The 23,366-nt window shown below is 32.5% G+C and overlaps 4 protein-coding genes and 1 long non-coding RNA gene across 10 annotated transcripts; 2 read left to right on the forward strand and 3 right to left on the reverse strand.

Annotated features, from left to right (window-relative positions):
- Window positions 1-260: 260 nt before the first annotated feature.
- Window positions 261-1,041, reverse strand: LOC112715897 (cell wall / vacuolar inhibitor of fructosidase 2). Its single transcript, XM_025767718.3, has one exon. It carries the CDS (start codon window positions 930-932, stop codon window positions 396-398), a length of 537 nt encoding a protein of 178 aa, XP_025623503.1. The 5' UTR covers window positions 933-1,041; the 3' UTR covers window positions 261-395.
- Window positions 1,042-2,983: 1,942 nt separating this feature from the next.
- On the forward strand, window positions 2,984-6,092 carry LOC112715898 (uncharacterized). Of its 6 annotated transcripts, none has more exons than XM_025767719.3 (6): window positions 3,015-3,338; window positions 4,033-4,142; window positions 4,518-4,617; window positions 5,033-5,223; window positions 5,367-5,407; window positions 5,648-6,092. In XM_025767719.3, the coding sequence occupies exons 2-6, from the start codon at window positions 4,064-4,066 to the stop codon at window positions 5,729-5,731; spliced, it is 495 nt and encodes a 164-aa protein (XP_025623504.1). In that variant the 5' UTR covers window positions 3,015-3,338; window positions 4,033-4,063; the 3' UTR covers window positions 5,732-6,092. The 6 variants fall into 6 exon arrangements, 2 of the variants coding, with proteins under 2 accessions (XP_025623504.1, XP_025623505.1); XM_025767720.3 differs by having other exon boundaries at window positions 5,057-5,223; XR_011866727.1 differs by lacking the exon at window positions 4,518-4,617 and having other exon boundaries at window positions 2,984-3,338; window positions 5,057-5,223.
- A 2,035-nt stretch (window positions 6,093-8,127) lies between these two features.
- Window positions 8,128-11,581, reverse strand: LOC112715899 (alcohol dehydrogenase). Its single transcript, XM_025767721.2, has 10 exons — window positions 11,004-11,581; window positions 10,612-10,748; window positions 10,481-10,527; window positions 9,973-10,298; window positions 9,796-9,878; window positions 9,647-9,722; window positions 9,231-9,292; window positions 9,044-9,139; window positions 8,791-8,952; window positions 8,128-8,615 (listed from the first exon to the last, which is right to left on the reverse strand). Exons 1-10 carry the CDS (start codon window positions 11,041-11,043, stop codon window positions 8,499-8,501), a joined length of 1,146 nt encoding a protein of 381 aa, XP_025623506.1. The 5' UTR covers window positions 11,044-11,581; the 3' UTR covers window positions 8,128-8,498.
- Window positions 8,949-10,413, forward strand: LOC140175866 (uncharacterized). Its single transcript, XR_011866729.1, has 2 exons — window positions 8,949-9,389; window positions 9,602-10,413. It is a non-coding gene; the product is annotated as an uncharacterized lncRNA (long non-coding RNA).
- Window positions 11,582-12,167: 586 nt separating the features above from the next.
- On the reverse strand, window positions 12,168-17,892 carry LOC112715900 (probable inactive ATP-dependent zinc metalloprotease FTSHI 4, chloroplastic). The gene is made up of 16 exons (XM_025767722.3): window positions 17,429-17,892; window positions 16,949-17,204; window positions 16,462-16,834; window positions 16,022-16,280; window positions 15,376-15,507; window positions 15,047-15,121; window positions 14,857-14,982; window positions 14,655-14,764; window positions 14,498-14,576; window positions 14,249-14,386; window positions 14,035-14,146; window positions 13,599-13,762; window positions 13,391-13,496; window positions 13,147-13,223; window positions 12,542-12,685; window positions 12,168-12,463 (listed from the first exon to the last, which is right to left on the reverse strand). Exons 1-16 carry the CDS (start codon window positions 17,693-17,695, stop codon window positions 12,320-12,322), a joined length of 2,562 nt encoding a protein of 853 aa, XP_025623507.1. The 5' UTR covers window positions 17,696-17,892; the 3' UTR covers window positions 12,168-12,319.
- Window positions 17,893-23,366: the final 5,474 nt, after the last annotated feature.

Genomic DNA, 23,366 nt, shown 5'->3' on the forward strand with positions numbered 1-23,366 from the left:
GGAGCACGCTACATAAACATGCAAAACTACCTGCCCTTACATATCCCAAATTGGCTAATTACTTATAATAATAATAATAATAATAATAATAATAATAATAATAATAATAATAATAATAATAATATGTAGATTTCATTCACAGCAGCCATAGCCATTATCCAATTTATTAAGATTATTGGGAGAATCTAACTCAACTCTAAAACTATCAAGATTAACGTATGAGATTTCTAATAAAACTTAGGCCAAAACTCAAAAAACAATAAACAAAACACGAAATAGTATATACATTATTACAAAGTTATTGAGACAAATAACAGAAAATTAAGATTCAGAAGATTTGGATATTTCAAAGTAGAAATTATGTCTCACAAATCATAATGGATGCAACATACTAACTACCAATCAAGGTTATCAATAATAGCCATAGCCACATCACATATATGCTTTAAACCTTCTTCTCTACGAGCAAGATCACGAGAATAAACCAAATCAGGGTAGCGTCTGAAAGCGTTGTGACATGCATTTGGGTAATCTTTTGCAGCAGAGATGTGCATGTAAGCATAGTCATAGTTCTCATCAGAAAGTTCTTGAACCGAATCTTGGAGTGCATCACCAGCATAAGAGTATTTGTCTGCACATTCTTTGAGGACCATTTTTAAGGTTGTGCTGTTGGTTTTTGGACTAAGAAGCTTAGAGGACAAATAGGAAGAAGTTGAGGTTGCATTGGTCATTGCAATTCCAACCATGATCACTGCTAAGCCCTTTGAATCTGCGGTTGGGCTACTAGGATCAGATTTTAGGGAAGAGAAGCATAGGTTATAGTACTTTGTGTTCTTGCAAGTTCTCTTTATCAAACTTGTATCTCCTTTCACTAACTTATATTGCTCTTGTGCTACAAAAAAGAGAAACAACAAGAGCATCTTAGAAGCCATTTTAGGGTGTTGGAATTTGGCCCTAGTTGGTTTCTTCTCTTGAGAGCTTTTTGAGGTTCAAGAAATGATCATCAAGAGTTAAAAAGGAAAGTATTGCCTACAAAAATTTATTGGGTTTATATTTATATATCTATATATTTCACAAAAATATTTAAAAAATAACTAAAATAATTTTAGATTATTGTCTTTCTAGCTTGTCATATATTTATTAATATAGCATAATAATTCATATTGGAAACTAGAGGCAATAAATGCCAATAACCAGAGTTATATAGTTCCTTTTCTTCTGTGGATCTTATTTAGGTAGGCCTTGTCATTATTATTGGTGCATGAATAGTTTATTATATATTTGTTGGCTTGTATTGGGACGTGAAAGAATTGCAATATTCGATATAGGAAGGAAGGAACAACTGCATATATTACATGTGTAACAAGATCAAGAGCCATGTGATTGAAGAATCTATTCTATACTAGGACTTCTTTTTTCTTAAGCTGTGGACAATGATTTACGTTGAGGGTAGCCATAAATGTCAAAATAAGTTGTTCTTTTGTTCTTGTAATTTAGTATTGTGCGAGTGATTCTGGGCTTTATTTGGAATGTAGTGAGCTGCTACTCATAAGAGGGCTTTGTTGTTTGATACCAAAACGTTTTAGTCACGGGTCAAGAATCTTAGACTCTCAATCCCATAACTATTAACCTCTAAAGTCTAAAGTTAACTGTTACCAATGGAAAAATGGCAGATCATTTGGATTGATTGTGGTACTGCTACTACCCTCTCTTATTCATATCTGGTACTACCCTAGACACTTTAATTTGTTGTGAGTACAACTTGTGCGATTGCATAATTATTAATTAACACTGGATATAATATTTGCCAACTTGTTCACATTCGTTGCCTGTATAAAATTAAGTGCTTCAAAATGTGTGAAGTTAGGGAGTTATTTGTGTGGGTCAGAAACTTCCACCATTAAGAAATCTTAGGTTAGTGTTTTGAAAATTCTTCTACATTTGTTTTGTGTATCAAGTTTATTTATTGGTCTTTCTCTTTTGGTAAGATGAGATTTGTCATTTGTGTAATTGTGTTGGTCTTTTGTATTTTCTTTTTATATTATCGAAAAGTATTTTATTCTTTTATATATATATATATATATATATATATATATATATATATATATATTATTTGATAATTAGGTTTGTTTGAGTGTTTGGTCATCATTTTGATATTTCAGTGGCGATTTTAATTTAAGTGCAACTGGAATTAGACTCGTAAAAATAAAATAAATATATATTATATAAAATGTATAAATTAATTTAAAATTTAATAATTATATAATTACAAGTTTATAAATAAGTTTGACTTTAAGTAAAATTATAAAAATACTCAATTCAAATTTATTTATTATTTGATTTCATATTATTATCTTTATTTTTTTCTTATAAATAGTCATTTTTATTTATTTATTTTTTAGATTATATTTAAGTATTATAGTACAAATATGAAACTATTAGATGAAATAAAATTTTAAATATAATATTTTAATAGTCAAAATTAATATTTAATTTTTTAATTTTATTATTATGTATTTTTAATAATATTATAACTAAATAATATTAAAAAATATAAATGGTTGAAAGGAAAAAGAAGTATTATTATGAATGATAAAATTAATGAATACAATTAGACAAAAATAAAAAAATTTAAAACAAAATTGTAAAGGACATGATATATAATTGAAATTAACATTCAATTTTTTAATTTTATTGTTTACGACTCACAATAGTACCATATATTTTTAACATATTACAAATAGATGATATCACTACTTGAAAATTAATTATTACAGACGGATATTTTCGACGGATTTTATCCCACGGAAATACAGACAAAATTTTAGAAGAATTTTTTTGTCGAAAAATAAAAAAAAAACGAATTAGCATAAATTACAGACGGAAAATAGAATCCATCGATAATTCTATTTTTCGTAGAAAATAATTACAAACGGAAAATCCGTCTGTAATTTAAAATTTTCTATCTGAAAATTTTAACTTTGACCTAATCTATCCCCTCTCTCCTGAAATCCATTCACAAATAAACACAGCTGCCAACTCCTACCTACCTTTATGTGCTTCTTCCTCTCTTCGCCGTCGTACAGTTGCTTCTTCTCTCCGTCGCACGAGCTGCTTCCGCGCTGCCGGTTCCGCCGCCGCTGGCATCGCACGATCTCTCTCTGTCATCCCTTGCGTCACACGAGCTCCCTCTGTCGCCGCTCTCGTCGCGTCTACTCCCATCGTCGCAGAGCTCTCTCCGCCGCCGCTCTCATCGCATCTGCTCCCTCTGGCGCCTCTTCCATCTAATCTCAACAACTCGCTCTCTCGGTTCTTCTCGTAACCATCTCGAATTTCAGGTATATATATCCTGATTTTGTGATTCTGTTCTTTGTGATAAACCTTAGGGCTCAATTTTTTCTGCACCAGTTTTAGCTAGGTTTATCATAATCTACTTTTGTGCTTCGTGAATATATGGCTTTACTCTGATTTTGATGAATTTTTTTCTGCAATCGGAAGCTTTTTTTACCTAAATGCAATATTCTACGTGATTCATGTGATTCATGTGATACTAGTGTGTAACTTTATTATATAATTGTTGATTGACATGATTGTTGAATATCAAGTCAAATCTGCAACACAGCATCTGATTAAGGAACCGTTGTCTATTGATTCTTGCAACTGCAATTTTCCTCTACGCCAATGCTCTTCTTGCTAAGCTCCATGAATTTGGTGGAACAAGGCATATTAGATACAGAGATTTAGCTAGCTTTATCTATAGTATGTGAAAAATGGTTTATATCTGTAGTGTAAGTACCGCTGGATTAGCTTTAGAGCATATTAAAAGGACTCATGAGGCTGTAAATGAGAAAGAGTCCAAACATATTTTTGCAGCAGTGTCACTAATCAGGTATCTAGTGAATTGATTGTGAGAAACTGAGAATAACTGTCAGTAATGCCCATGCTTATTGAATATGCTTCATTTAGCCGTAATCCGCTCTTAAACTAATACTTTTGTGATCAACTGATGCAATATCAATCACTTGTGTACAGTAATGCTTCTAATAGCAATGAGCAACATGACATGGAGATCAATTATGCTCGTGTTGCAGCAGAGGAAGTTGTGGCAAAGAACAGCAATGATCTCTTTGAGCAGTTTGATGGTAAGTGTATGGTTTCATTGCATAGCAAAATTGGTTGCAAAAAAGCAGCAAAATTATTTTATTATTGGCATTCTGGCGTGTGTGTCCATTAGTAATTTGGTTTCAGAACTCTACTCTTTACCATTTTAGCATGTTTCATACCTCCCACCATATTCAACTTGTTCCTGCCACATTGTTTCATTATGCATATAACTAGTATGTTTTATCACTAGTTAATATATATATTCCAAACTACCATTATTTTATTATGCATATAACTAGTATTTTTTATCACTAATTAATCTCTTTGACAGTTTTAATTACCAATTCATATGTAAACTAATCTTGACTCTAACAACAGCAAGTTGAGAAATTTGATTTTTGTTCTTGAGACAGTTACCAGAAACAAAACACAGAATTTCAAAATTCAGAGTTTGATATCAGCTTTAAGTTTGACTCATTCTGCACTGAACTTACTCATCTTAACGTCACATAGGTACCACTTTCTTTCTTTTGTTAACCCCCTTTTTTGTTTTGTTTTTTAAACCTTATGATTCTGTGTTTGTCTTAGAGTAATATTCACCGGGGAAGAATATATGAAATAGCATCTGTTTAGTTGATTGTGATCACTATTCGTTCATATATATTCCATCTTTATGATAATATTAAATGCATTATTAGATAGTGGAGGTCCATTTGCATTCCTTCAGCTACAAATTCTTGTTAATAGTTATTTATTATCTGATAGTCTACAACTCAAGGCTTTTACTTCTACTCAGTTAAAGTGCTGCAAGACTCATGTAGTAGTATATTCTTAAAGATTAATGTGTTATGAAATCACAGCTGTGTAGTCTCAGTTTCAAGTTTCTTACACCAAAATAAATTGCTTGCTTTGGTTTCCCTGTTTTTAGTCTTTTGATTGTTGGTTCAAGTAGGAAGTTGGGACAGACAGGTCAAAGCTCCAACTTCAATGATGTCAAGGTGGGAAACAAAAAACATGCTCCTATGAAGAAGCAAACTCCTGTCATCATCAAGCTCAAAGACACATCTGTTGAATGCCTTATACGGGAGGTTACCAGTGAAAAATTTTGGCACCACCCAGGTATCAAATCGTTTTATTATCACTACTACTGCAAATCTTTACAGTGATTGATAAGCTTTTTTTGCTTTCTATTAGAATTTTTCTTTTGTGTTTTGCCCTTATGTTGTTTCTGATTTTTACGTATTGTTGCTCCCTTCCTCCAGTTGTCACACTGAGAGTCATAACACTGGACACATATGCAAAGGTGATGACAGTTGTTTTTGGAATGAAATTTGATATTAGTTTGATAGCTTCCACTGGTTTACATGAATTATTTGTGTAATCCAGTCACCATCATTTCTAGTAAATGTAAAATTTGAATGGACTTGTTGCTGGTAAATTGCTCTGTGATTTCTTCTTTTCTGGTAAATTTCTTGAACCCGTCTGTACCACATCATTCTTATTTTTTGACATTAATAAAGTCTGCGTGATATTTATTATTAAGGTTTCAATATTGCAAGAACAATTGCAAGCTAAGAGGGATCTTAGAGCGGCATTAGAAGTTGGATTGAGTATGTCTTCAGGATAGTTTTCCAGTTCACGCAGCATATAGAACTATGAAAAACTAATTGTGCCTTAGAAAGTGCCTCTTATTCAAGGGCTGCAGAGGTAGGAATTTAGTTCTCAAGAATTGTGCCTTGGAAAGTGCCTCTTATTCAAAATTCTATTAACATGTAAAACTATGAAAAACTAATTGTGTCTGTAGTCAATGCTTCTGACTTAATCTTTGTTCCAATCACAATATCACATGTCTATCTAGGACTATTTTGGCAGTATATATAGTATGATGCAGATTAAGCATTGTTCTACTCAATGAATAAATGTTCATGTGAGCTGAAAACCATTTTCAGAAGATGGTTCTGTTTTTACATAGGTTGAATTATTGTGAATTGCAATTGTCTTGAAAATTATTGACTTTCAAAATTTGAACCTGTTTCTCTTTTTATAATATGTTTATCTGATCTCCTGCAAATGGATTATGATTTTTAATTGAAAATTGTTTGCTTACGCGGTTTGGATTTTAGAAAAATTGAACAAGTCGCCAAGAGAAAGAGAAAACATTGAATGGATCTTAGAAGAATTGAACAACTTTAACTTAGTTTGGCCTTAATTTTAGACTAGGTTTATGTTTATATTTAGGCAATTCTGATAGTGGTTAGCTACAAGAGCAGATTGTTTTATACACCTTTAGTGTATGTCACAGTACAGATTTTACAGGTTTTCTTTTTTTCAATGGTATTTGTTTTGAATTATAGTTGATGTATCAATTTGTTTGTGTTTTGAATTATATTGACTTATTTGTTTATAGTACTTTTTTTTAATTTGATAATACGATGAATTTGTTTATTTTTGAAATAATATAAATATTCAAATACAAATTAGATAAAAATTTGAATTAAATTTATATTTATTTTGTATGAAAACAAGTTTATTTTGCAATGGAATCTAAAAAAAGTTATATTTTAACTTACTGACAGATTTACAAACGGATTTTCTGTCTGTAATCAGAATGTGAGATGATTTTCCAAAGTTCAAATTATAGACGAAAAATCTGTCGAAAAATCTGTCTGTAATTACAGACAGAAAATCCGTCTGTAATTAGAGACAGAAAATCGGTTGAAAAATTCGTTTGTAATTACAGACGAAAAATCTATCGGAAAATCCGTCTGTAATTATAGACGAAAAATCCGTCGGAAAGTTCGTCGTTTTCGGGAAATGGATGGAGAATTTACAGAGAGAAAATCTATCGGTAACTGGTAAAAATCCGTCGATAAATAATTTCGGATGGGGCTTTTACAGAGGGACAAAATCCGTTGGTAACCAAAATTTCGTCTGTAATAAAGACTAAATCTATCTGTATTAATTTATTTTCTAGTTGTGAATATTAAAAATATAAATTGTTGAAAGAAAAAGAAATGATATATGAATAATATAACTAATGAATACAATTAAATTAAAAATAAAATAAAACAAACTAAAAAATTATAAAGATATAGTGTTTTAAGAATTTATTGCCTAATACATATGTTTAGCAAACTTAAAAAAAGAGTCGTGATCATTAATCGAATTCATTAAATACTTGTGCAAAATATTAGTAAGAATAAAAAAAAGAATAAAAGACATGATATTACGTAAAAAAAGGAGATAAAGAAAAAGTGTGAAGTTTTTGTTGATTTATACAGAAAATACAAGAAAGAGTAAGTATGAAAGAAGATGATGAATTATGTTTTATTATTTAATTTATATCTATTAAAGAGAAATAATACGTTGTAAAATAAAAAAAAAAACAATACAGAAAGAATGAGTATAAAAAAAGATGAATTATGTTTATACCTAATAAAAATAAATAATAAGTATATAATATCTCGTATAAAAGTAAAGAATAAGAGAATATAAAAATTATAAAGTAATTTAAAAAAAATAAATATTATAAAAATAAGAAGAAAAATAAAAAAGAATCCTAAATTATAAAAATGGGATATGTGAAAAATAAAAATAAAAAATTTTAAAGTAATCCAATAAAAAATAATTTAATTAAATAAGTAGTAAGTAAATTGTGCCAATTAGCTATCTATCCTGGTGTAACATAAGATTAAAAAGCTAAAAGACTCAAAATGCGTTAGACTATTATCTTTAACTCTATTTTAATATATTATAAATAGATTATCACTTACTTTATCATATTTGATAGAAATATTTATTTGCTTTCTTTGCGGTAGAGGTAACTGGTAAACTGAACCACATTAATTCCTTTTGTATCAATTTTGTTTTTCCTTATATCCTAACACTTTTTTCCATTCAAGAAGTGATTTATTATTGTAGCCGTTGCATTGGGTCTTGCAGCTACTGCAAAGCGAAATTCTTTTTCTATTTGCAACAGAAAATAGTTCCATTGCAGCATGTTGGAGTCTTGATGTAAACATATACACAAAAATGAAGTATATATATTTGACTCGTATAATAAAAACACACAACGGTACATGAGCATCTTATTCTGTTCTGTACAAACACATGCAGTTTGAAACTGAGGATACAGTAATAATCCTATAAAAGTATGAACAATCGCAGCATAAGATAGGAAAACTTTCAAGTGTATCGGTGTGTTTCAGTGATTTTCAGTGATTTTTAACTGTTGATCTTAATTATAAAAAAAATAATACAATATATATAATTAAGATCAACAATTAAAAATTACTGAAATACTGGTATACCGGTATATTTGAAAGTTTTCCTATAACAGATATGCTCATATAGATTCTTGTTTTACACACCAGAGAGTCTTAATTAGAGAAATTTTATGCAGGCATGCGGATAATACAACGGAGGCTCTCTCCCTTAAGCATGTATTCAAAGGCCTTGTTGATTTCTGAGAATGGCACTTCATGTGTGATAAACTTCTCCAGTTCAAGTTCCTGTACACATTATTTTAATCAGAAAATGTTTACATGGTAAATCAGAAGATAAAAACAAATTCCATATATCTGAATTTTTTTTTTTTTTTGGACGTGTTCGGTTTGAAAAACCAACCGAAACTATCTGAAATTAATATGGTGAACATTATATAGATTAATTATGAAATCAACTAACCTTGTTCATGTACATTTCCACCACTGATGGGAGATCAGAACGTGGCTTATAGTTACCAAAGAATGTACCCTTTAGAGTCCTCTCATTCAAGAGATTGATTGGATGTGTTTTGAAAGCATCATCTTTGTTCGGCACACCAACAAGCACAGCAACACCCCATCCCTACAAATACAGAAAAGTTTAAATTCACAACTGGAAGAAGTCCCCTCCTAAGTAGAAGAGTTCGATGATAAGTAGGATTGAGGAAGTTTACATCATGGACGCATTCGAATGCAGAGATCATAGCACTGAGACTTCCGGTACACTCAACACTCCGATCGACACCACCATTAGTCATTTCAGCAATCGCCTGAATTTAAAATTAATGGAATCAATTAAGTACAAGTAAGAGCAATGTGAAATTCCAAGACATGTTATAGTTCATATGTAAGGTCACAAACCTCTTGAACAGGCTTGTCATAATCTTTTGGATTCACAAACTCAGTAACTCCGAACTTCTTAGCTGGACACAAGAACAAACACAATCAGTATGGACTTTGGTATAATATATTTCATTGATCACAATATCATCATGATCAATGGCAAAAGAGTAATGCTAGGTAAGTAAATTTTTTGGCCAATATCAGCTAACTTTTTTAAGATTACTTTATTTATCTTAAATTATAGACCTTAAATCATAAATCTTAACTCTAAATCCTAAATTATAAACCTAAAAACTAAAGTTGGTTAATGTTGGTCACCTAGAAGTTAGTTCCCTATACTTTCTCATTAAGAAAATGAATATATGTGGATGATATTTGTTTTGAAACAGGAGCAGATGTAATCAAGTTATAGACTTTGTAACTGCTGCTCTCACCTTCAGTAAATCTCTTAGAATTCAAGTCAACCCCAATTATCCTGGATGCACCGGCTAGTCTTGCACCCTCGGCCGCCTACGACAAGTGTAAAAGCAAAATTATGACCAAACGAAGTATCCTCTTCAATTTATGAATTGAGACAACTTACAGCTAGCCCCACAGCTCCCAATCCGAATATAGCCACTGATGAACCTTTGGTTGGTTTTGCAACATTCAAAGTAGCACCAAGACCTTCAAATATGAAAAGTTCAAAGCCATTCACATTGTCAATTCAAAGAGAAACTTGTTCAATTGATTGGAAGAGAACTGAGAAGCTATTTGTAACCTGTTGAGATTCCACAACTGAGGACACAAACTTTGTCAAGTGGTGCAGCAGGGTTAATCTTGGCAACACAGCCAACATGAACAACAGTGTATTCACTGAATGTGGAGGTTCCAACAAAATGGTAAATTGGCTTTCCGTTGATTGAGAATCTTGACTTTCCATCACTGATCATCACTCCACGGTCCGTGTTGATCCTTAAGAGATCACACATGTTACTTTCCTCTGATTTGCAATGCTGACACTCCTTGCACTCCCCTGTGAACACCGGAAGAACATGATCTCCCGGCTTGAGATCAGTCACGCCCTCACCAACACTCTCAACAATGCTGAGAGCAAACAAAAAGTTCAAAAGAAAAATGAGATAAAACACAATGCCTCCATGAGTATGTTATATGAAAAATCATTCACATGCTTATATCAAACAGTATGCTTTTGGAGAAATGGTTCATAACAGGACAAACAAAATAAGAAACAAGTTACTAATCATTCAAATGGAAATTGTGCATACCCGCCGGCTTCATGACCAAGAATACGAGGAAACACCGGTGTCTGTCCCTGAAAAAGTTCCAATTTGACAATGTCATCATATGTTGTGTTAAATTATAGTAACACTTAATCATGTAGAACCACTAGTTATACCTTAGCTTCCCAGAAGTAGACATCAGTGTGGCAGAGTGAGGTGAACAATATCTTGATACGGACCTCATCTGCCTGTGGCGGGGCTACCTCCACTTCCTGTATCACCAGTGGCTTTCCAGCTTCCCAAGCCACCGCAGCTGCATTGGAGATACATTAAGTCAACCAATCAATGAAAAACACCACAGCTAAAAAGGGTAATAAGGAAAACTCAATCAATCATGCTAAGTGTAAATCAAAAATCAGTCAACAAATTAGTCACCCATAGAGATTATATGTTAAATACAAAATATACATTAAAAATAAATTAAACAACACCTGTATTTGTATATAATATATAGTAACTGATTTGTGCAGATAACATTTTTGAAACTCCATGGCCAAATCATGTTTACCTTTGCAGCGTATGACCTTTCCAGCAGTGTTCGACACCATTTTCTTTGCTTTTAGTACTGGCTTGAATCTTGATTGACTTCTTTTCTTGAACAATGATTGATCACTCACACAAAAAACACGAACTTTTCTTTTTTAGCTGTGCGGAAATGGGGTTGGGTCTGAAGTGATATATATAGTGCAGCAAAAGAAGAAGCATCTTCATCTCCAAAACCATGGAATTCGCTGGTTTTTGGAATCTTAACTAGCAAAGCTTACAACTAGAGGCGCCTTTGGTCTTTCCTATTCCTAGGGACTGGTTTCTGGTGTTTGTGACAATTCATCAAACATATAATAGACCAAATTGCAGTTACCGTACAAAGTTCAAGCTTCATTCTATAGGCTAATAACGGAATCAGAATCGGTCCACCAATTGCCATCTTCGTCTGGTGGGAACTTGTTATTCTTAATGTGACATTTTCTATTACTTTATATCAAATAACATATAGTTATGACTTTAAAATAAATAATGTAGTTGACCTTGAATAAAGTGAAAGACAGCAAACTGTAACTGAATTTTAAATTGTGGTAGGCTGGAAGTAGATACAATACAAGGGTTTTCGACTTTTGATTCAAAGTTTTATTGAGGAATTAAAACTGGGATTTTATTATTGAAAATATAAAATTTCATAATTTAAACACTTCAAACTTTTTTATATTCACTCATAAAAATTATAGTAAAACCCTAAAAATAAAAATTGAAGACCATTCCAAAAGCACAATTACAAGGCAAATCCTCAAATACCAATGCCCTCGGGAGAGTACGGAGTGAAAGTGTGAAACACACTCTAAAATTAACTTGCTATTAAAGGTTAAAAAAGAAGAAACCAAAACTAAAGCACTCCAAATTTTAAATTCTAAATTTAAACTGTTAATATAAAATATAATAAATGAAGAACTAAAATTTATTTAATTAACAAAGAATACAATCCTTCTTACTTAATAACGGGCGTTTAAGAATAAACTCAATTGCATCTTGTCATTTGATGCTATAAGTTATACCTTGTAATTTTTTTTTCTTGTGTGTTGAACAAAAAAATCATCGACTAATAATCAAAGTCTACATCTGATTACATTGGAAAATCAAAAACTTATGAACCTAAACCTAGGCCAAATGCTACAATCAATGAACAGTGCAAAAATCTTCTCTAATTTATTATAGAGTACATGGATAAAACTACAGCAAAATTGGAAATCAACTCATAAATTTACAACTGCCTTAATAATAAGGTATCTCTCTGACATCATAAATTACGATGTGTTTCTGTAGTACTGGGTGTCAAAGGAAATGGCTTGCCATCAAAAGTTGTGGCGTTTCTTTCTCTTCTTCGATCACCTTTGTAGATTCATCTCTAATATCTTGAATCTTTTTGTCCCATATACCATCTACTAGCTTCCAAGTTTCGTCGCTCACAATTTGTGTCTGCAGGCAGAAAGAAGAAACAGATCAGTGTTGGATGACAAGTTAATGCAGCCTATGAAACATGACTTTGGAATATACCTCGGTTGGGCGAGGAGCTCCAAAGGTCGCAAACCCGGCATTGCCAGGTGCGAATGTAACTCTTCCCGGAAGGCTGATCCCATGGATTCCCCATCGTCCAGCATAAATCAGTGCTCCATATTCATCAACTGGACTCACAGGAGGCTAAATAATTTCCGGTGAAAGAAAGTTAATATTCAAGATTATCATTTAGTCTCTAATGTTTCAGTTAAGTCCTAATTCCGTCCTTAATGTTTAAAGCATCTAATTTTTATCCCAAACGTTTTATTTCGTTTTACTTTTGTCCTCTAGTTAAAATTAAAACCTTCTTCCAAAAATACCCTTTTCTCTCTATTATTATCTTATTTCTCTTTATTCTTCTGCCACTTCTACTCTCAAACCACTACAACTACAACTATGACTACTACAATTACGAGATCTGCCTCTACCTAGAAGAAAACCATAATGCATGAAAGTGTATTTACGAATTGTAATCATAATGCTTGTTGGATATCAAATATGAGATAAAAGCATGACCATCATACAAGATTTATGAATTGCAATTATTATCAATTGTTATTACAAAAAAGTAATACAACATGCTCTGTTAAAATTTAGGAATTGACCTGAGTTAGACGAGGAGCACTCTTGTAAATGTCCCATATCTCCTCAGCTTTGATTTGCCCCTTTTCAAGCAAAATATCTGCAAAGTAACCATGTAAAAATCTTGCAAGCCATGTCTACGTGAAATTTATAATAATTGTTAAATTATTCTACAACAGAGCCTATTTCTGAAAACAGGTCTTAACTATCACGTTCTTGAATAACTGTTAGCAGAAAGTGTTTATTTGTTAACATGCAAAACCAAACCTGTGATTGTCTCAACTGCTTCCTGGTATTCTCTGAGCACGGATGAACACCTTTCTGTAGCATAACGCATATACTCATCTCGGAGCGCTTCAAGCTTCATTGCAAGCTGTACCAAACTTCAACATAAGTTGCAACACAACTATACTCGAAACACTTTTGTCTGAGGAAACAGGGTATACTCAAACAAGATTTCGATCCACAAACGTACATTAGGTACAAGATCACTTTCGTTTTTGAAGTATGCTTTCCCAAATGCTGTCATTCCTGTCTGTAAAATTAAAAACTCAGCACGCCTTGAAGCTTCTAACGTTGACTTTGCAGAGATCCAACATAAGTTGTCAATTCCAAACATCTCCTCCTCAATTATTCTTGCTAAAAACAAATGTAAAATGAAAAATAGATTAATACCCAAATCTTCCAGTCCTTGTCAATCATCTCCATGGCTAGCTACAAAAATTTTATGCATGCTTCTGGTTAGGTAGCTAAAGATCAATCAACACTCAAATGATCTAGAAAATATCTTGCCTATCAATGAAGAATTTGAACATAGAATGCTTAAAAGAACAATATATGATGACAAATGCAAAAGTCAAACTAGACTTTCTTGACAGCTTTTCAAGTAACATTAAATTGTAACAACTTACGAGCACATGCACGGATAATAGAATTTACATAATCTGACTTCCTCGCAAAAACTTGGCCAGTAGTCTCAGAATAACTCATATTAGGCCGGCTCTGGATTGAGTTTATATTAGTCTGCAAACAATTAACGCATTGGAAACAGTGTCACCAATGAAGAATCAGGTTTCCACACACAATAGATGAACATGCTAAACAGTTTGAAGAAAGTTCAGTTACCTCAACAAAAGGGCGGTGTGGTTCAGGATAATAACATGCAAGAATAGCAACTGCCGCTTCTCTGTATGCCAGTCTAAGCTTCAATTCTTCAGGAATTTCAGCACTATCCTCTTGCCCTGTTTCAAAAGTTCCTTTTTGCTGCAAATTCACAAGATCCACAATAAGATATGATGCAGAAGCAGAAAACATTAAACACATCAGAAGAAAAATATTATTGCCATGCCAAAATGATGCAGAGAAACCACCAACCCTCTTTAATGCCTCAAGTAGCTCATCTCGCCCAATGTAATCCAAATCCTTCCTGGCTGTCAAAATTCCAGCTTCATTCCTGTCATTTAATTCCTGACATATTAGCTTGTATTCTAATGCCAGAATGCTGCAGCAATGATAGTCAATGGTTATTTACAGTATATTTTGTAGCTCTGCTCCAGTAAAATCTTCTGTAAGCTCTGCAATTTCCCTAAGAAGAATCTCCTTTTCCTCCTCGGAGCGAAAGAATTTATTCCTAGCATGCACCTAGTTTACACACGAAAAAAGATTGATAAAGACAATGAAATACTTCTCGAAGCATGGTTCATTATGCATAAATTGTCGGAGGAGGAAATCACCTTCAAAATGGCAAATCTTCCATCCTTTGATGGCAAACCAACTCGAATGATCTTGTCAAAACGACCCTTCCTCAACAAAGCAGGATCAAGAATGTCTAATCTATTTGTAGCACCGATCACAAGCACCTGAAATTTAAGTTTAGAATATCAAATAACATCATTGTAACCTGGAAGCGAATTAAAAGCATACCTGTGCTGTAGAAACTTTGAATCCATCCAACTCAGTAAGTATCTGAAGTAAGCCTTGTTCCCGTTCAGCACCTCCCTACAAAATATAATTTACAAAACACAGGATTCATCAGAAGGAATACTAGAGATGATAGTATTTACTATTAACTTGAAAGTGGGATGGTATCAGATTAGCATTAGCAAAATGTGATACCATGTGAAATAGAATCAATTAATTCACTCCCCCCCCCTTTTTCTCTCTCTCTCTCTCTCTCTCTCTCTCTGTTTCTTACTGCTTGTAATCAGTTACTTATGAGCACAAAAAGAATATAAAAGTTGTCTGAATCTTACTCCACCAATGTCAGGTCCTCCACGCTTGCTACCAATAGCATCTATCTCATCAATAAATATGATAGAAGGTGAAAATGACCTTGCACTAGCAAAAAGATCCTTAACACGTGATGCAGCAACCCCTACAAACATCTGAGAGAAGAGCAAATTAAATAAGCTGATTTTTAACTTTAAAGATGAAGACAATTTTTATGCATTAAATATTCCATATTCCATGGGTATAAGTTTCATTCATTTACAGAGTGGAGCATATGATCTAGGTACGATCACAACCAGCACACTCTGATCAATGTCAGACCTGCACGCACATTTAGATCAAAACATTTGCATCCTCCAAAGATGCATGTTTCATCATTGGCCCTTTAATACTGATACACTGAAACGGCCCAAAGATAAATGAGCCAATATTTATTAAGATTTCACATTGAATGACAATTTTGATGTATCATTATCAAAGGACCAAACTGATATGCCTGTATCTTAGGAAAACCAAATGAGTGCTTAATTTAAATTTTATCTACATCCCCATTCTCCTAAAGAATTAAATTATTTTTAGATTTGAAAGTTGAATAGAAATTATATTCCAAAGTTCTGCTTGCTACTTTCTATTCAATGCGGGTGAATATCTTTGGAGAACAGGCATCACCTCTACAAAATCTGTGCCATTTGCCGCAAAAAAAGGCAACCCTGCTTCCCCAGCGATGGCTTTAGCCAGTAGAGTTTTACCCGTTCCTGGAGGTCCATGGAGAAGCACACCTTTTGGGCAATAAATTCCTTTGTCTTGAAACTCCTCATCATTCTTTAAAATTCGTACAATCTCTTGCAATTCCCTCTTTATATATTCCTGGCCAGCAAAATCATCAAAAGTGACACCAGTTCTTTCTTCTGCAGATATAAATTTAGCCCTGGGTGAAAAATATAATAATTAGAAATTTCATTTGAAATTTTTCCAACCACATTCAACAGATAACTAGTTATGATCAAATGATATGTCTTGACTAAATTTGCAATAACTTGCAAAGCACAATATAAATGAAATTTCCAACACAGGGACGAGGTTAAGCAACAGAAAATTTCTCCACCTACCGACTTTTGCCCAGCGATCCAAGTGCTTGGCGTTTGAGTGGCTGCTTAGTTTGCTGGGTAGGAGATCCTAAATCACAAGGTATCAACTTTGAATATATTGGTCTCATCAAATTATCAATCCACACGTAAAACCCAACAGCCACAGCAAGACGCATAGACCATATGACTGCAGTTGCGACAGTTGTGTAAACTTCAAAAGGTACAGTATCCACATTAATGACATCAACATTTACAATTTGCTGATGCAGTTTTCTCCAAACATCATTCCAACAATCAATTGGCATTCGATCTACCACATGCCGGCGAAAAACAATATCCTTAGGATTACCTTCAGTCCCTGGTGTTTTCCCATTTTTGTAGTATGGTAGAATCACTGCATAATTATCAAAAAGGATGGGGAAAATATATTTAGATAATTATGACAATTCGACCACACGATAACTTTACGCAGTTGAGTAGAAAGCAACCAAACCATGAACTTGACTACCTGATATTGTTTGGCCATAATTGGAGTACTCCATAAACTGGACATTATTAGAGTCAAGAAGTCTCATAAACTCGCTGAAGTCTATCCTGTGGGAGTTTTCAGGATCCCACTCAGTTCCCTTCAGCTTTCCACGCAAGGTCAACAAAGCTCGGCTCCATGAAGAAGCCATCACAAGCTGCCTCTCTAACTGCATATTTGCCTTCTTCTCAAACTCTTCCATTTCATTCACCCGTTTCCTTTCGGCCTCTTTCAGTCTCTGCAAATACCACCATCACAGTTTCCTCAATCTCCTAATTACTCTCAAGTTCCAAAATGGACTATGACATTTGCACCATAGCAGTTAAGGGGAAAAAAATCCAGACCAAAATACTCAACTTTCCTACAAAATAAAAAGGACCTAGTTCGCAGTTTTCCAAAATTTGATCGAATTCTTCTCTGTTTCTTCATTTTTGTTATTTTAAGGGGGAAAAAAAGGCGAACCTCGAATAGCTGAGCAGACTCAGCATCTTCTTCTTCTTCTTGTTGCTCTTGTTGGGCGAGAGTTGCTGAGTTTGAAAGAGGATTGGGAGCATTAGAAGCAGTTACAGTGAGGTTGCGGAGAGTGATGGAAGAGTGTTTACGGCGTAATCTAGTTCTGAGAAGAAGGCGTTGAGGTAAGGAATGGGGGAAAAGGGTTTTACGAGGGAAGAAAGGTTTAGAAAGCTGAAGTAAATCGATGGTGTTTGTGTTTGAAATTCGAAGATTCATGTTTAAGCGGCGAGAGAGAGGAGTTGGTGGAGGAAGCTCCCTCTACTACTGCGTTGTTGTATCACACACTCATTATATTATCTTCTTTGCTTTGCTTTTCTGCATTTTCTGGAGTTCTTGACGGGGTTTTTCAGGTGAAGGATAAATAAAAGTATAAAACATTAGGACTGACTTTATTATTTAAAGGAAAATTATATGGTATGGATCTAAATCTGTACATATTTAAAGATATGATTAATTGGCAAAATCTTAACCACACATTCTAAAGCCACACCTTTTATCTAAAATCGTAATTCTTTACAAAGAAAAGCGTCACCTAATAAAAAAAAAGTAAATTAGAAGATTTAAGAGAAGAAATAATTAAGTTATCAAAATTAATAGATCAAAAATTAATGATTTTAACTAATGTCAACTGTAATGACACCGAATTCTTAAAATCAATACAAAATAATTTTTCTCAAAATCTTTACTTTACTATAAGTTTTATTGAAGGATTTCAAAAACCTGAAAAAACTTATTTTTCACATGGAATTTTTAAAAAATGTTACCATGGAAATGACTCCCCACATCTTTATCATACTTTTAACCCACAATTACATTTTATAGTAGATATGTTTGAAGAAATATTAGTATCCATAAAATTTCAAAGAAATAAGGAAAAAGAGAATCCCAAAGAAAAAAATTTCAAAATATAATCAACATAACAGACTTAAAAGTAAAACCACCACTGAAATTATGAATATTGAAGAAAAATTAGAAGAAGTTACAATGCTTTTTAAACAATTAAAAATGGCTCAAGAAAATAATATTATGGAACATGGTTTTCAAATAGAAGAAGAATTAGTAAATTCTGAAAATATAGAAAATGAAGAACACATTCTAGATTATTCAAGTGACGAAGAACCAGCAATTCCAATACAAGTAAAAAATGAAGCTGGAACATCTAAGGATAATCAATCTCAATTTAAATGGGAAACAGGTTTTGATAATTATGCCTTTAAAAAAGGGTTTATAAATAAAGATTCAAAATATACAAAAATACCATTAAAATACGTTCCTAAAATCCAGGAAATGGAAGGAGAAAGAATGCTCGACTTAGACTGTAAAAAGAATGAAAAAGAAATTTTCGAAAATTGGTTGAATTCCTTTCTATTAGAAGCTTTTACTAATCCAAAGCTTAGTGAATTGTCTGAAAGAGATATTTGGAATTACATAGGGTTTCATACTAAAGGAACTATAAGAGATTATATGACATCAATAGAAAACCAAATAATAGAAGATTTAGCAACAAAAACAACAGCTTATGATAAGATATTATATATAATGATGATTCTATATAAAGAATTTTTTGGAAAAAATATTATAGATCATAGACAAGAAGTCTATAATAAAGAATATCAAGAAGCAAAAAACCATTTAGCTAATATTCAGATATATGATTTATGTAATGTGGAATCTTATATATGTGAATATAGAATACATTATTACAAATTAAAAGAAGAAGATAAAAATCATTATCTTAGTATGTATATAACAAAACTTCCATATCCTGCTAATGAATTTATAATGGAAAGATTTATAAGAGAAATAAATAGAGGAACAATTGAAAATAATTTTGGTGGAGCAACCTCTGCAATAAGAGAGGAAATAAAAGAACGTTGTATGCAAGAAGCAACTCAAAAAAGATTTGCAAATATAATTAGAATTTGCTGTCAGGATAATGAAGAGATACCTCAAAAATATGGTCTTAATAAAAATTTTCAAAGAAAAAGAAAATATCAATTTAGAAAAAGAAAATACTATCCAAACTGGAGAAAAAAGAGATATTTTAGAAAAGAAAATAACAATAAAAACAAAAGACAAAGAAATAACTATCGCCCGAATAAAAAAGAAAATTGTAAATGTTGGTATTGCCAAGAAGAAGGACACTATGCAAATGAATGCCCGAAAAAGAAGGATAAAAAGGATCTTACTAAACAAATAGAAATTGCTAAGTCTTGTTTCATAGAACCATTAGAAGAATCTGATGATAACTTAGACTATATTTTTGAATATGTCTCGGAAACAGACTCAGAGACTGAGTAATAATGCTACATTTATTACTATAAAAATAACAGAAAAGTTTATAAATGCTTTTATAGATTCTGGAGCAACACAATGCTTTGCTAGTTTAAATATAAAACTTGATTGGAGAAAATTAAAGAAACCATTAAGAGTTAGAATAGCTGACAAATCAATACATAAAATTGACCAAAAAGTAGAGATAGTTGAAATTTTTATTCAAAATTATAGGTTCATTGTTCCATCTATATATATGTTAGATTCTGGAATGGATTTTATCATAGGAAATAACTTTTTAAAGCTATATCATCCATTCATTCAAGAATTAACATATATAGTTTTAAAAGCTCCACACGATTCTTCAATAAATCAAAAATCAAAACGTATAAAAATACCAACTACTACTATAGATAAGATCTTAAAATTTAAAATATTTTCTATATTAGAAACATGTTATTTAAATTTATACTTTCAGATAAATATTCCAAAAAATAATCTTGAAATAAAGATAGAAGAACTTTTGGATGAAATTTGTGCTGAAAATCCTTTAGATATTAAAAATACAAATAACGAATTAGTAAGCATTAAATTAAAAGATCCCACAAAAGAGATAAATGTTCCAAATAAAATTCCTTATTCCGCAAGAGATAGAGAAGAGTTCTCATTAGAATGTAAAGATCTTTTGGAAAAAGGAATTATAAGATTAAGTAAAAGTCCTCATACGGCTCCAGCTTTTTACGTCGAAAACAATAATGAAATTAAAAGGGGAAAACGAAGAATGGTAATAAACTATAAGAAAATGAATGAAGCAACTATTGGTGATGCTCATAAACTTCCAAGAAAAGATTCTATTTTAGAAAAAATCAAAGGAGCAACTTGGTTTTCATCTCTTGATGCAAAATCAGGATATTGGCAACTTCGTTTAGACGAAGAAACAAAGAAATTAACTGCTTTTACTTGCCCAACGAAAGAATCAACAAGCGTATTGCTCTATGAATGGAATGTATTACCATTCGGATTAAAACAAGTCCCAGGTATTTATCAAAGATTTATGGAAGAAAATCTAAAAGAGTTAAATGAATTTGTTTTAGTGTACATTGATGATATACTAATTTTTATAAAACAAGATAAAAAAAGATCATCTTCAAAAATTATTAATAGTTTTAAAAAGATGTAAAGAAAAAGGATTAGTTCTTAGCAAAAAGAAAGCAAGACTAGCAAAACAAGAAATTGAGTTTCTTGGATTGATTCTATCCACTCAAGGAAAGCAAAAACTTCAACCAAATGTTCTAGAAAAGGTAAATTTATTTCCTAATAAAATAGAAGATAGAAAACAATTACAAAGATTTTTAGGGTGTATAAATTATATTTCTGATCAAGGATTTTTAAAGAATATAAAAGAATACACTAAAAGCTTATTTCCAAAAATAAGTACTAAAAAAGTATGGAAATGGGATGAAAAAGATAGTATGCAAATTCAAAGAATTAAAGAATTATGTGAAAAACTTCCAGAACTTTATATTCCAGAAGAAAATGACTACTTAATAGTAGAAACAGATGCTTCAGACATAACCTGATCAGGATATCTAAAAGCTAAGAAAGCTATAAAAAGTCTGGAACAAGAAAAAGAATCACTAGATTCTAAATATTTCCCAAAGGAATTACTTTGCAGATATATTTCAGGGACTTTTACTCCAACAGAACAGAGATATACTACTCATGAAAAGGAAACTCTGGCAGCAATTAAATCTCTTAAGAAATGGAAAATTGATTTACTACCCAGAGAATTTACATTAAGGACAGATTCAAGTTACCTAACAGGTTTCATACGATATAATTTAAAAGTTGATTATAATCATGGACGATTGGTAAGATGGCAATTATTTTTGTTACAATATCCAATAAAAATTGAATATATTAAGGGTGACAAAAATGTTATTGCAGATACATTAACAAGAGAATGGAGTTCGTCTACAACGCATTAGATCAAGAAATTCAAAAATATGAACAAGAACTCGAAAAATGCAAGCATTGTCAGCAAATAAGGACACAGATCCAATCCCTCAAGAAGGCCATCGAAGCAATGAAATCAACACAACAACCAAAACCATCAGAGTTCAGCCAGCTAAGCGTGGTGGACAAATCAGGTGAAGAAAAAATTTCAGAAAATAAAACAATTGCTGAAATTATCAAAAAATCTACCCAAGATAAAAAATATTATGTAATTTATAATGGCCCCATGAAAGGAGTATATGATGCTTGGGAAAAAGCAGCACCATTCACACATCAATCAAGGATAATTCATAAAGGAGGGTTTCTAATACTGGAAGAAGCAAAGGAATCTTTCAGGGAATATGAACCTCTTCATCCAGAACAAACCCTAAAAAGAGCAGATAAAGCTCAAATTCAAACCCAGAGAACAGGGATAATAAGAAACATTCCTACAAGGGCTGAAATCAAGGAAAAGAAAAGGGTCTGTAGATCAAATCTCAGAGAAACCCTTAACATAGTCTTGAATTGGACCGAAGAAAAAAGGGCAATTTTGGGATATTATCCTATTGCCAAAGAACAGCTAACAAAGCTGGTTATATTTCTAGAGGCTTCCCCATCTGATACCTATCAGTTTTTCCAGTATGGACTAATTGATACAATTTTAATTTTTAATGATCTAAAAATTATTAGTGAGTTTCCTGCAGGATTCATTGATGCAGTAAAGAGATTTAAAAATATGATTGACAATGTAAATCCAATGGATATATCCCTAAAATTTACAAACATTCAACATATTTTTAATGAAGAAGAAGAATGCTTGGTTCCAGCACACCAAGTAATATTCATGTCCGTCTTCCCAGGAAATTTTTAACCAATTGATCAGATTCAAGACTTAACAATTTACAGTCATGAAGGAAGGCTAGCCAGCACATTAGCAAGGGTCTTTGAAAGAACTCAAAAAATAACGAAGGAATCTCACACAAGGATTAATTATAAAAGTAGAAATACTCTGCTTGTTGTAAAACCCGGTTAATTAACGGCTAATTAACCCATAAATGAGAATTTATTCTAGAAAGCCTAAAATGTGATTTTTATGGCTAAATGTGATAGAGGAGACTGAGACAAGAATTTCGGTACCAATTTTATAGAATTCGGACCAAGATTGGACCAAACGGGCCAAACCGGGCCAATTGGACCTAAAGTGGGCCCTTGGCCCAACATAACTTAACCAAAACCCTAGTTTTCAGCACTCTCTCTCCTCACACAACACCAAACACGCTGAAAAGAGAGGAAATGGGGGAAGAACACTCTCTCAAACCTCTATCTCTCACTTGATCTTCAAACCACCATAACTTTTGATCTAGAGCTCCGATTGCCGCTCCGTTTGCGGCCACGCGTTCACCGTGGAGAGCTCTACAAAACCCATACCATCAATCTTGAGGTAAGCCACACTTTGCTGTTCGAAATTCCAGCCCTTATTTTCGAGTTTCATGGGTGAAATGTTGAGATTTTGGGTTCTTTGATGTTATAGGACCCAACTCTCTTGAAGGAGAAGGTTAATCTTGTCTCCTTGGACCTTGGGTGTGGTAAGATTCTCAACCCTAGTGTATTTTGTTGT

The sequence above is a fragment of the Arachis hypogaea genome, chromosome 10 (assembly GCF_003086295.3).
Source record: "Arachis hypogaea cultivar Tifrunner chromosome 10, arahy.Tifrunner.gnm2.J5K5, whole genome shotgun sequence".
NCBI classification, from domain to species: domain Eukaryota; kingdom Viridiplantae; phylum Streptophyta; class Magnoliopsida; order Fabales; family Fabaceae; genus Arachis; species Arachis hypogaea.

Bases quoted from the DNA above. Each gene is read 5' to 3' on its own strand.
- LOC112715897 (XM_025767718.3), bottom strand. From the start codon at position 932: ATGGCTTCTAAGATGCTCTTGTTGTTTCTCTTTTTTGTAGCACAAGAG.
- LOC112715898 (XM_025767719.3), top strand. From the start codon at position 4,064: ATGGAGATCAATTATGCTCGTGTTGCAGCAGAGGAAGTTGTGGCAAAG. The intron at 4,618-5,032 runs GTACCACTTTCT...CCCTGTTTTTAG, and splicing joins CTCATCTTAACGTCACATAG to TCTTTTGATTGTTGGTTCAA. The intron at 5,408-5,647 runs GTGATGACAGTT...TTTATTATTAAG, and splicing joins CACTGGACACATATGCAAAG to GTTTCAATATTGCAAGAACA.
- LOC112715899 (XM_025767721.2), bottom strand. From the start codon at position 11,043: ATGGTGTCGAACACTGCTGGAAAGGTCATACGCTGCAAAG. The intron at 10,528-10,611 runs GTATAACTAGTG...GAACTTTTTCAG, and splicing joins TCTACTTCTGGGAAGCTAAG to GGACAGACACCGGTGTTTCC. The intron at 9,140-9,230 runs GTTTGTGACCTT...TTTTAAATTCAG, and splicing joins ATGACAAGCCTGTTCAAGAG to GCGATTGCTGAAATGACTAA.
- LOC112715900 (XM_025767722.3), bottom strand. From the start codon at position 17,695: ATGAATCTTCGAATTTCAAACACAAACACCATCGATTTACTTCAGCTT. The intron at 14,147-14,248 runs GTAACTGAACTT...AATTGTTTGCAG, and splicing joins CACACCGCCCTTTTGTTGAG to ACTAATATAAACTCAATCCA. The intron at 12,686-13,146 runs GTCAATTCCTAA...GAAATTATTTAG, and splicing joins GTGCTCCTCGTCTAACTCAG to CCTCCTGTGAGTCCAGTTGA.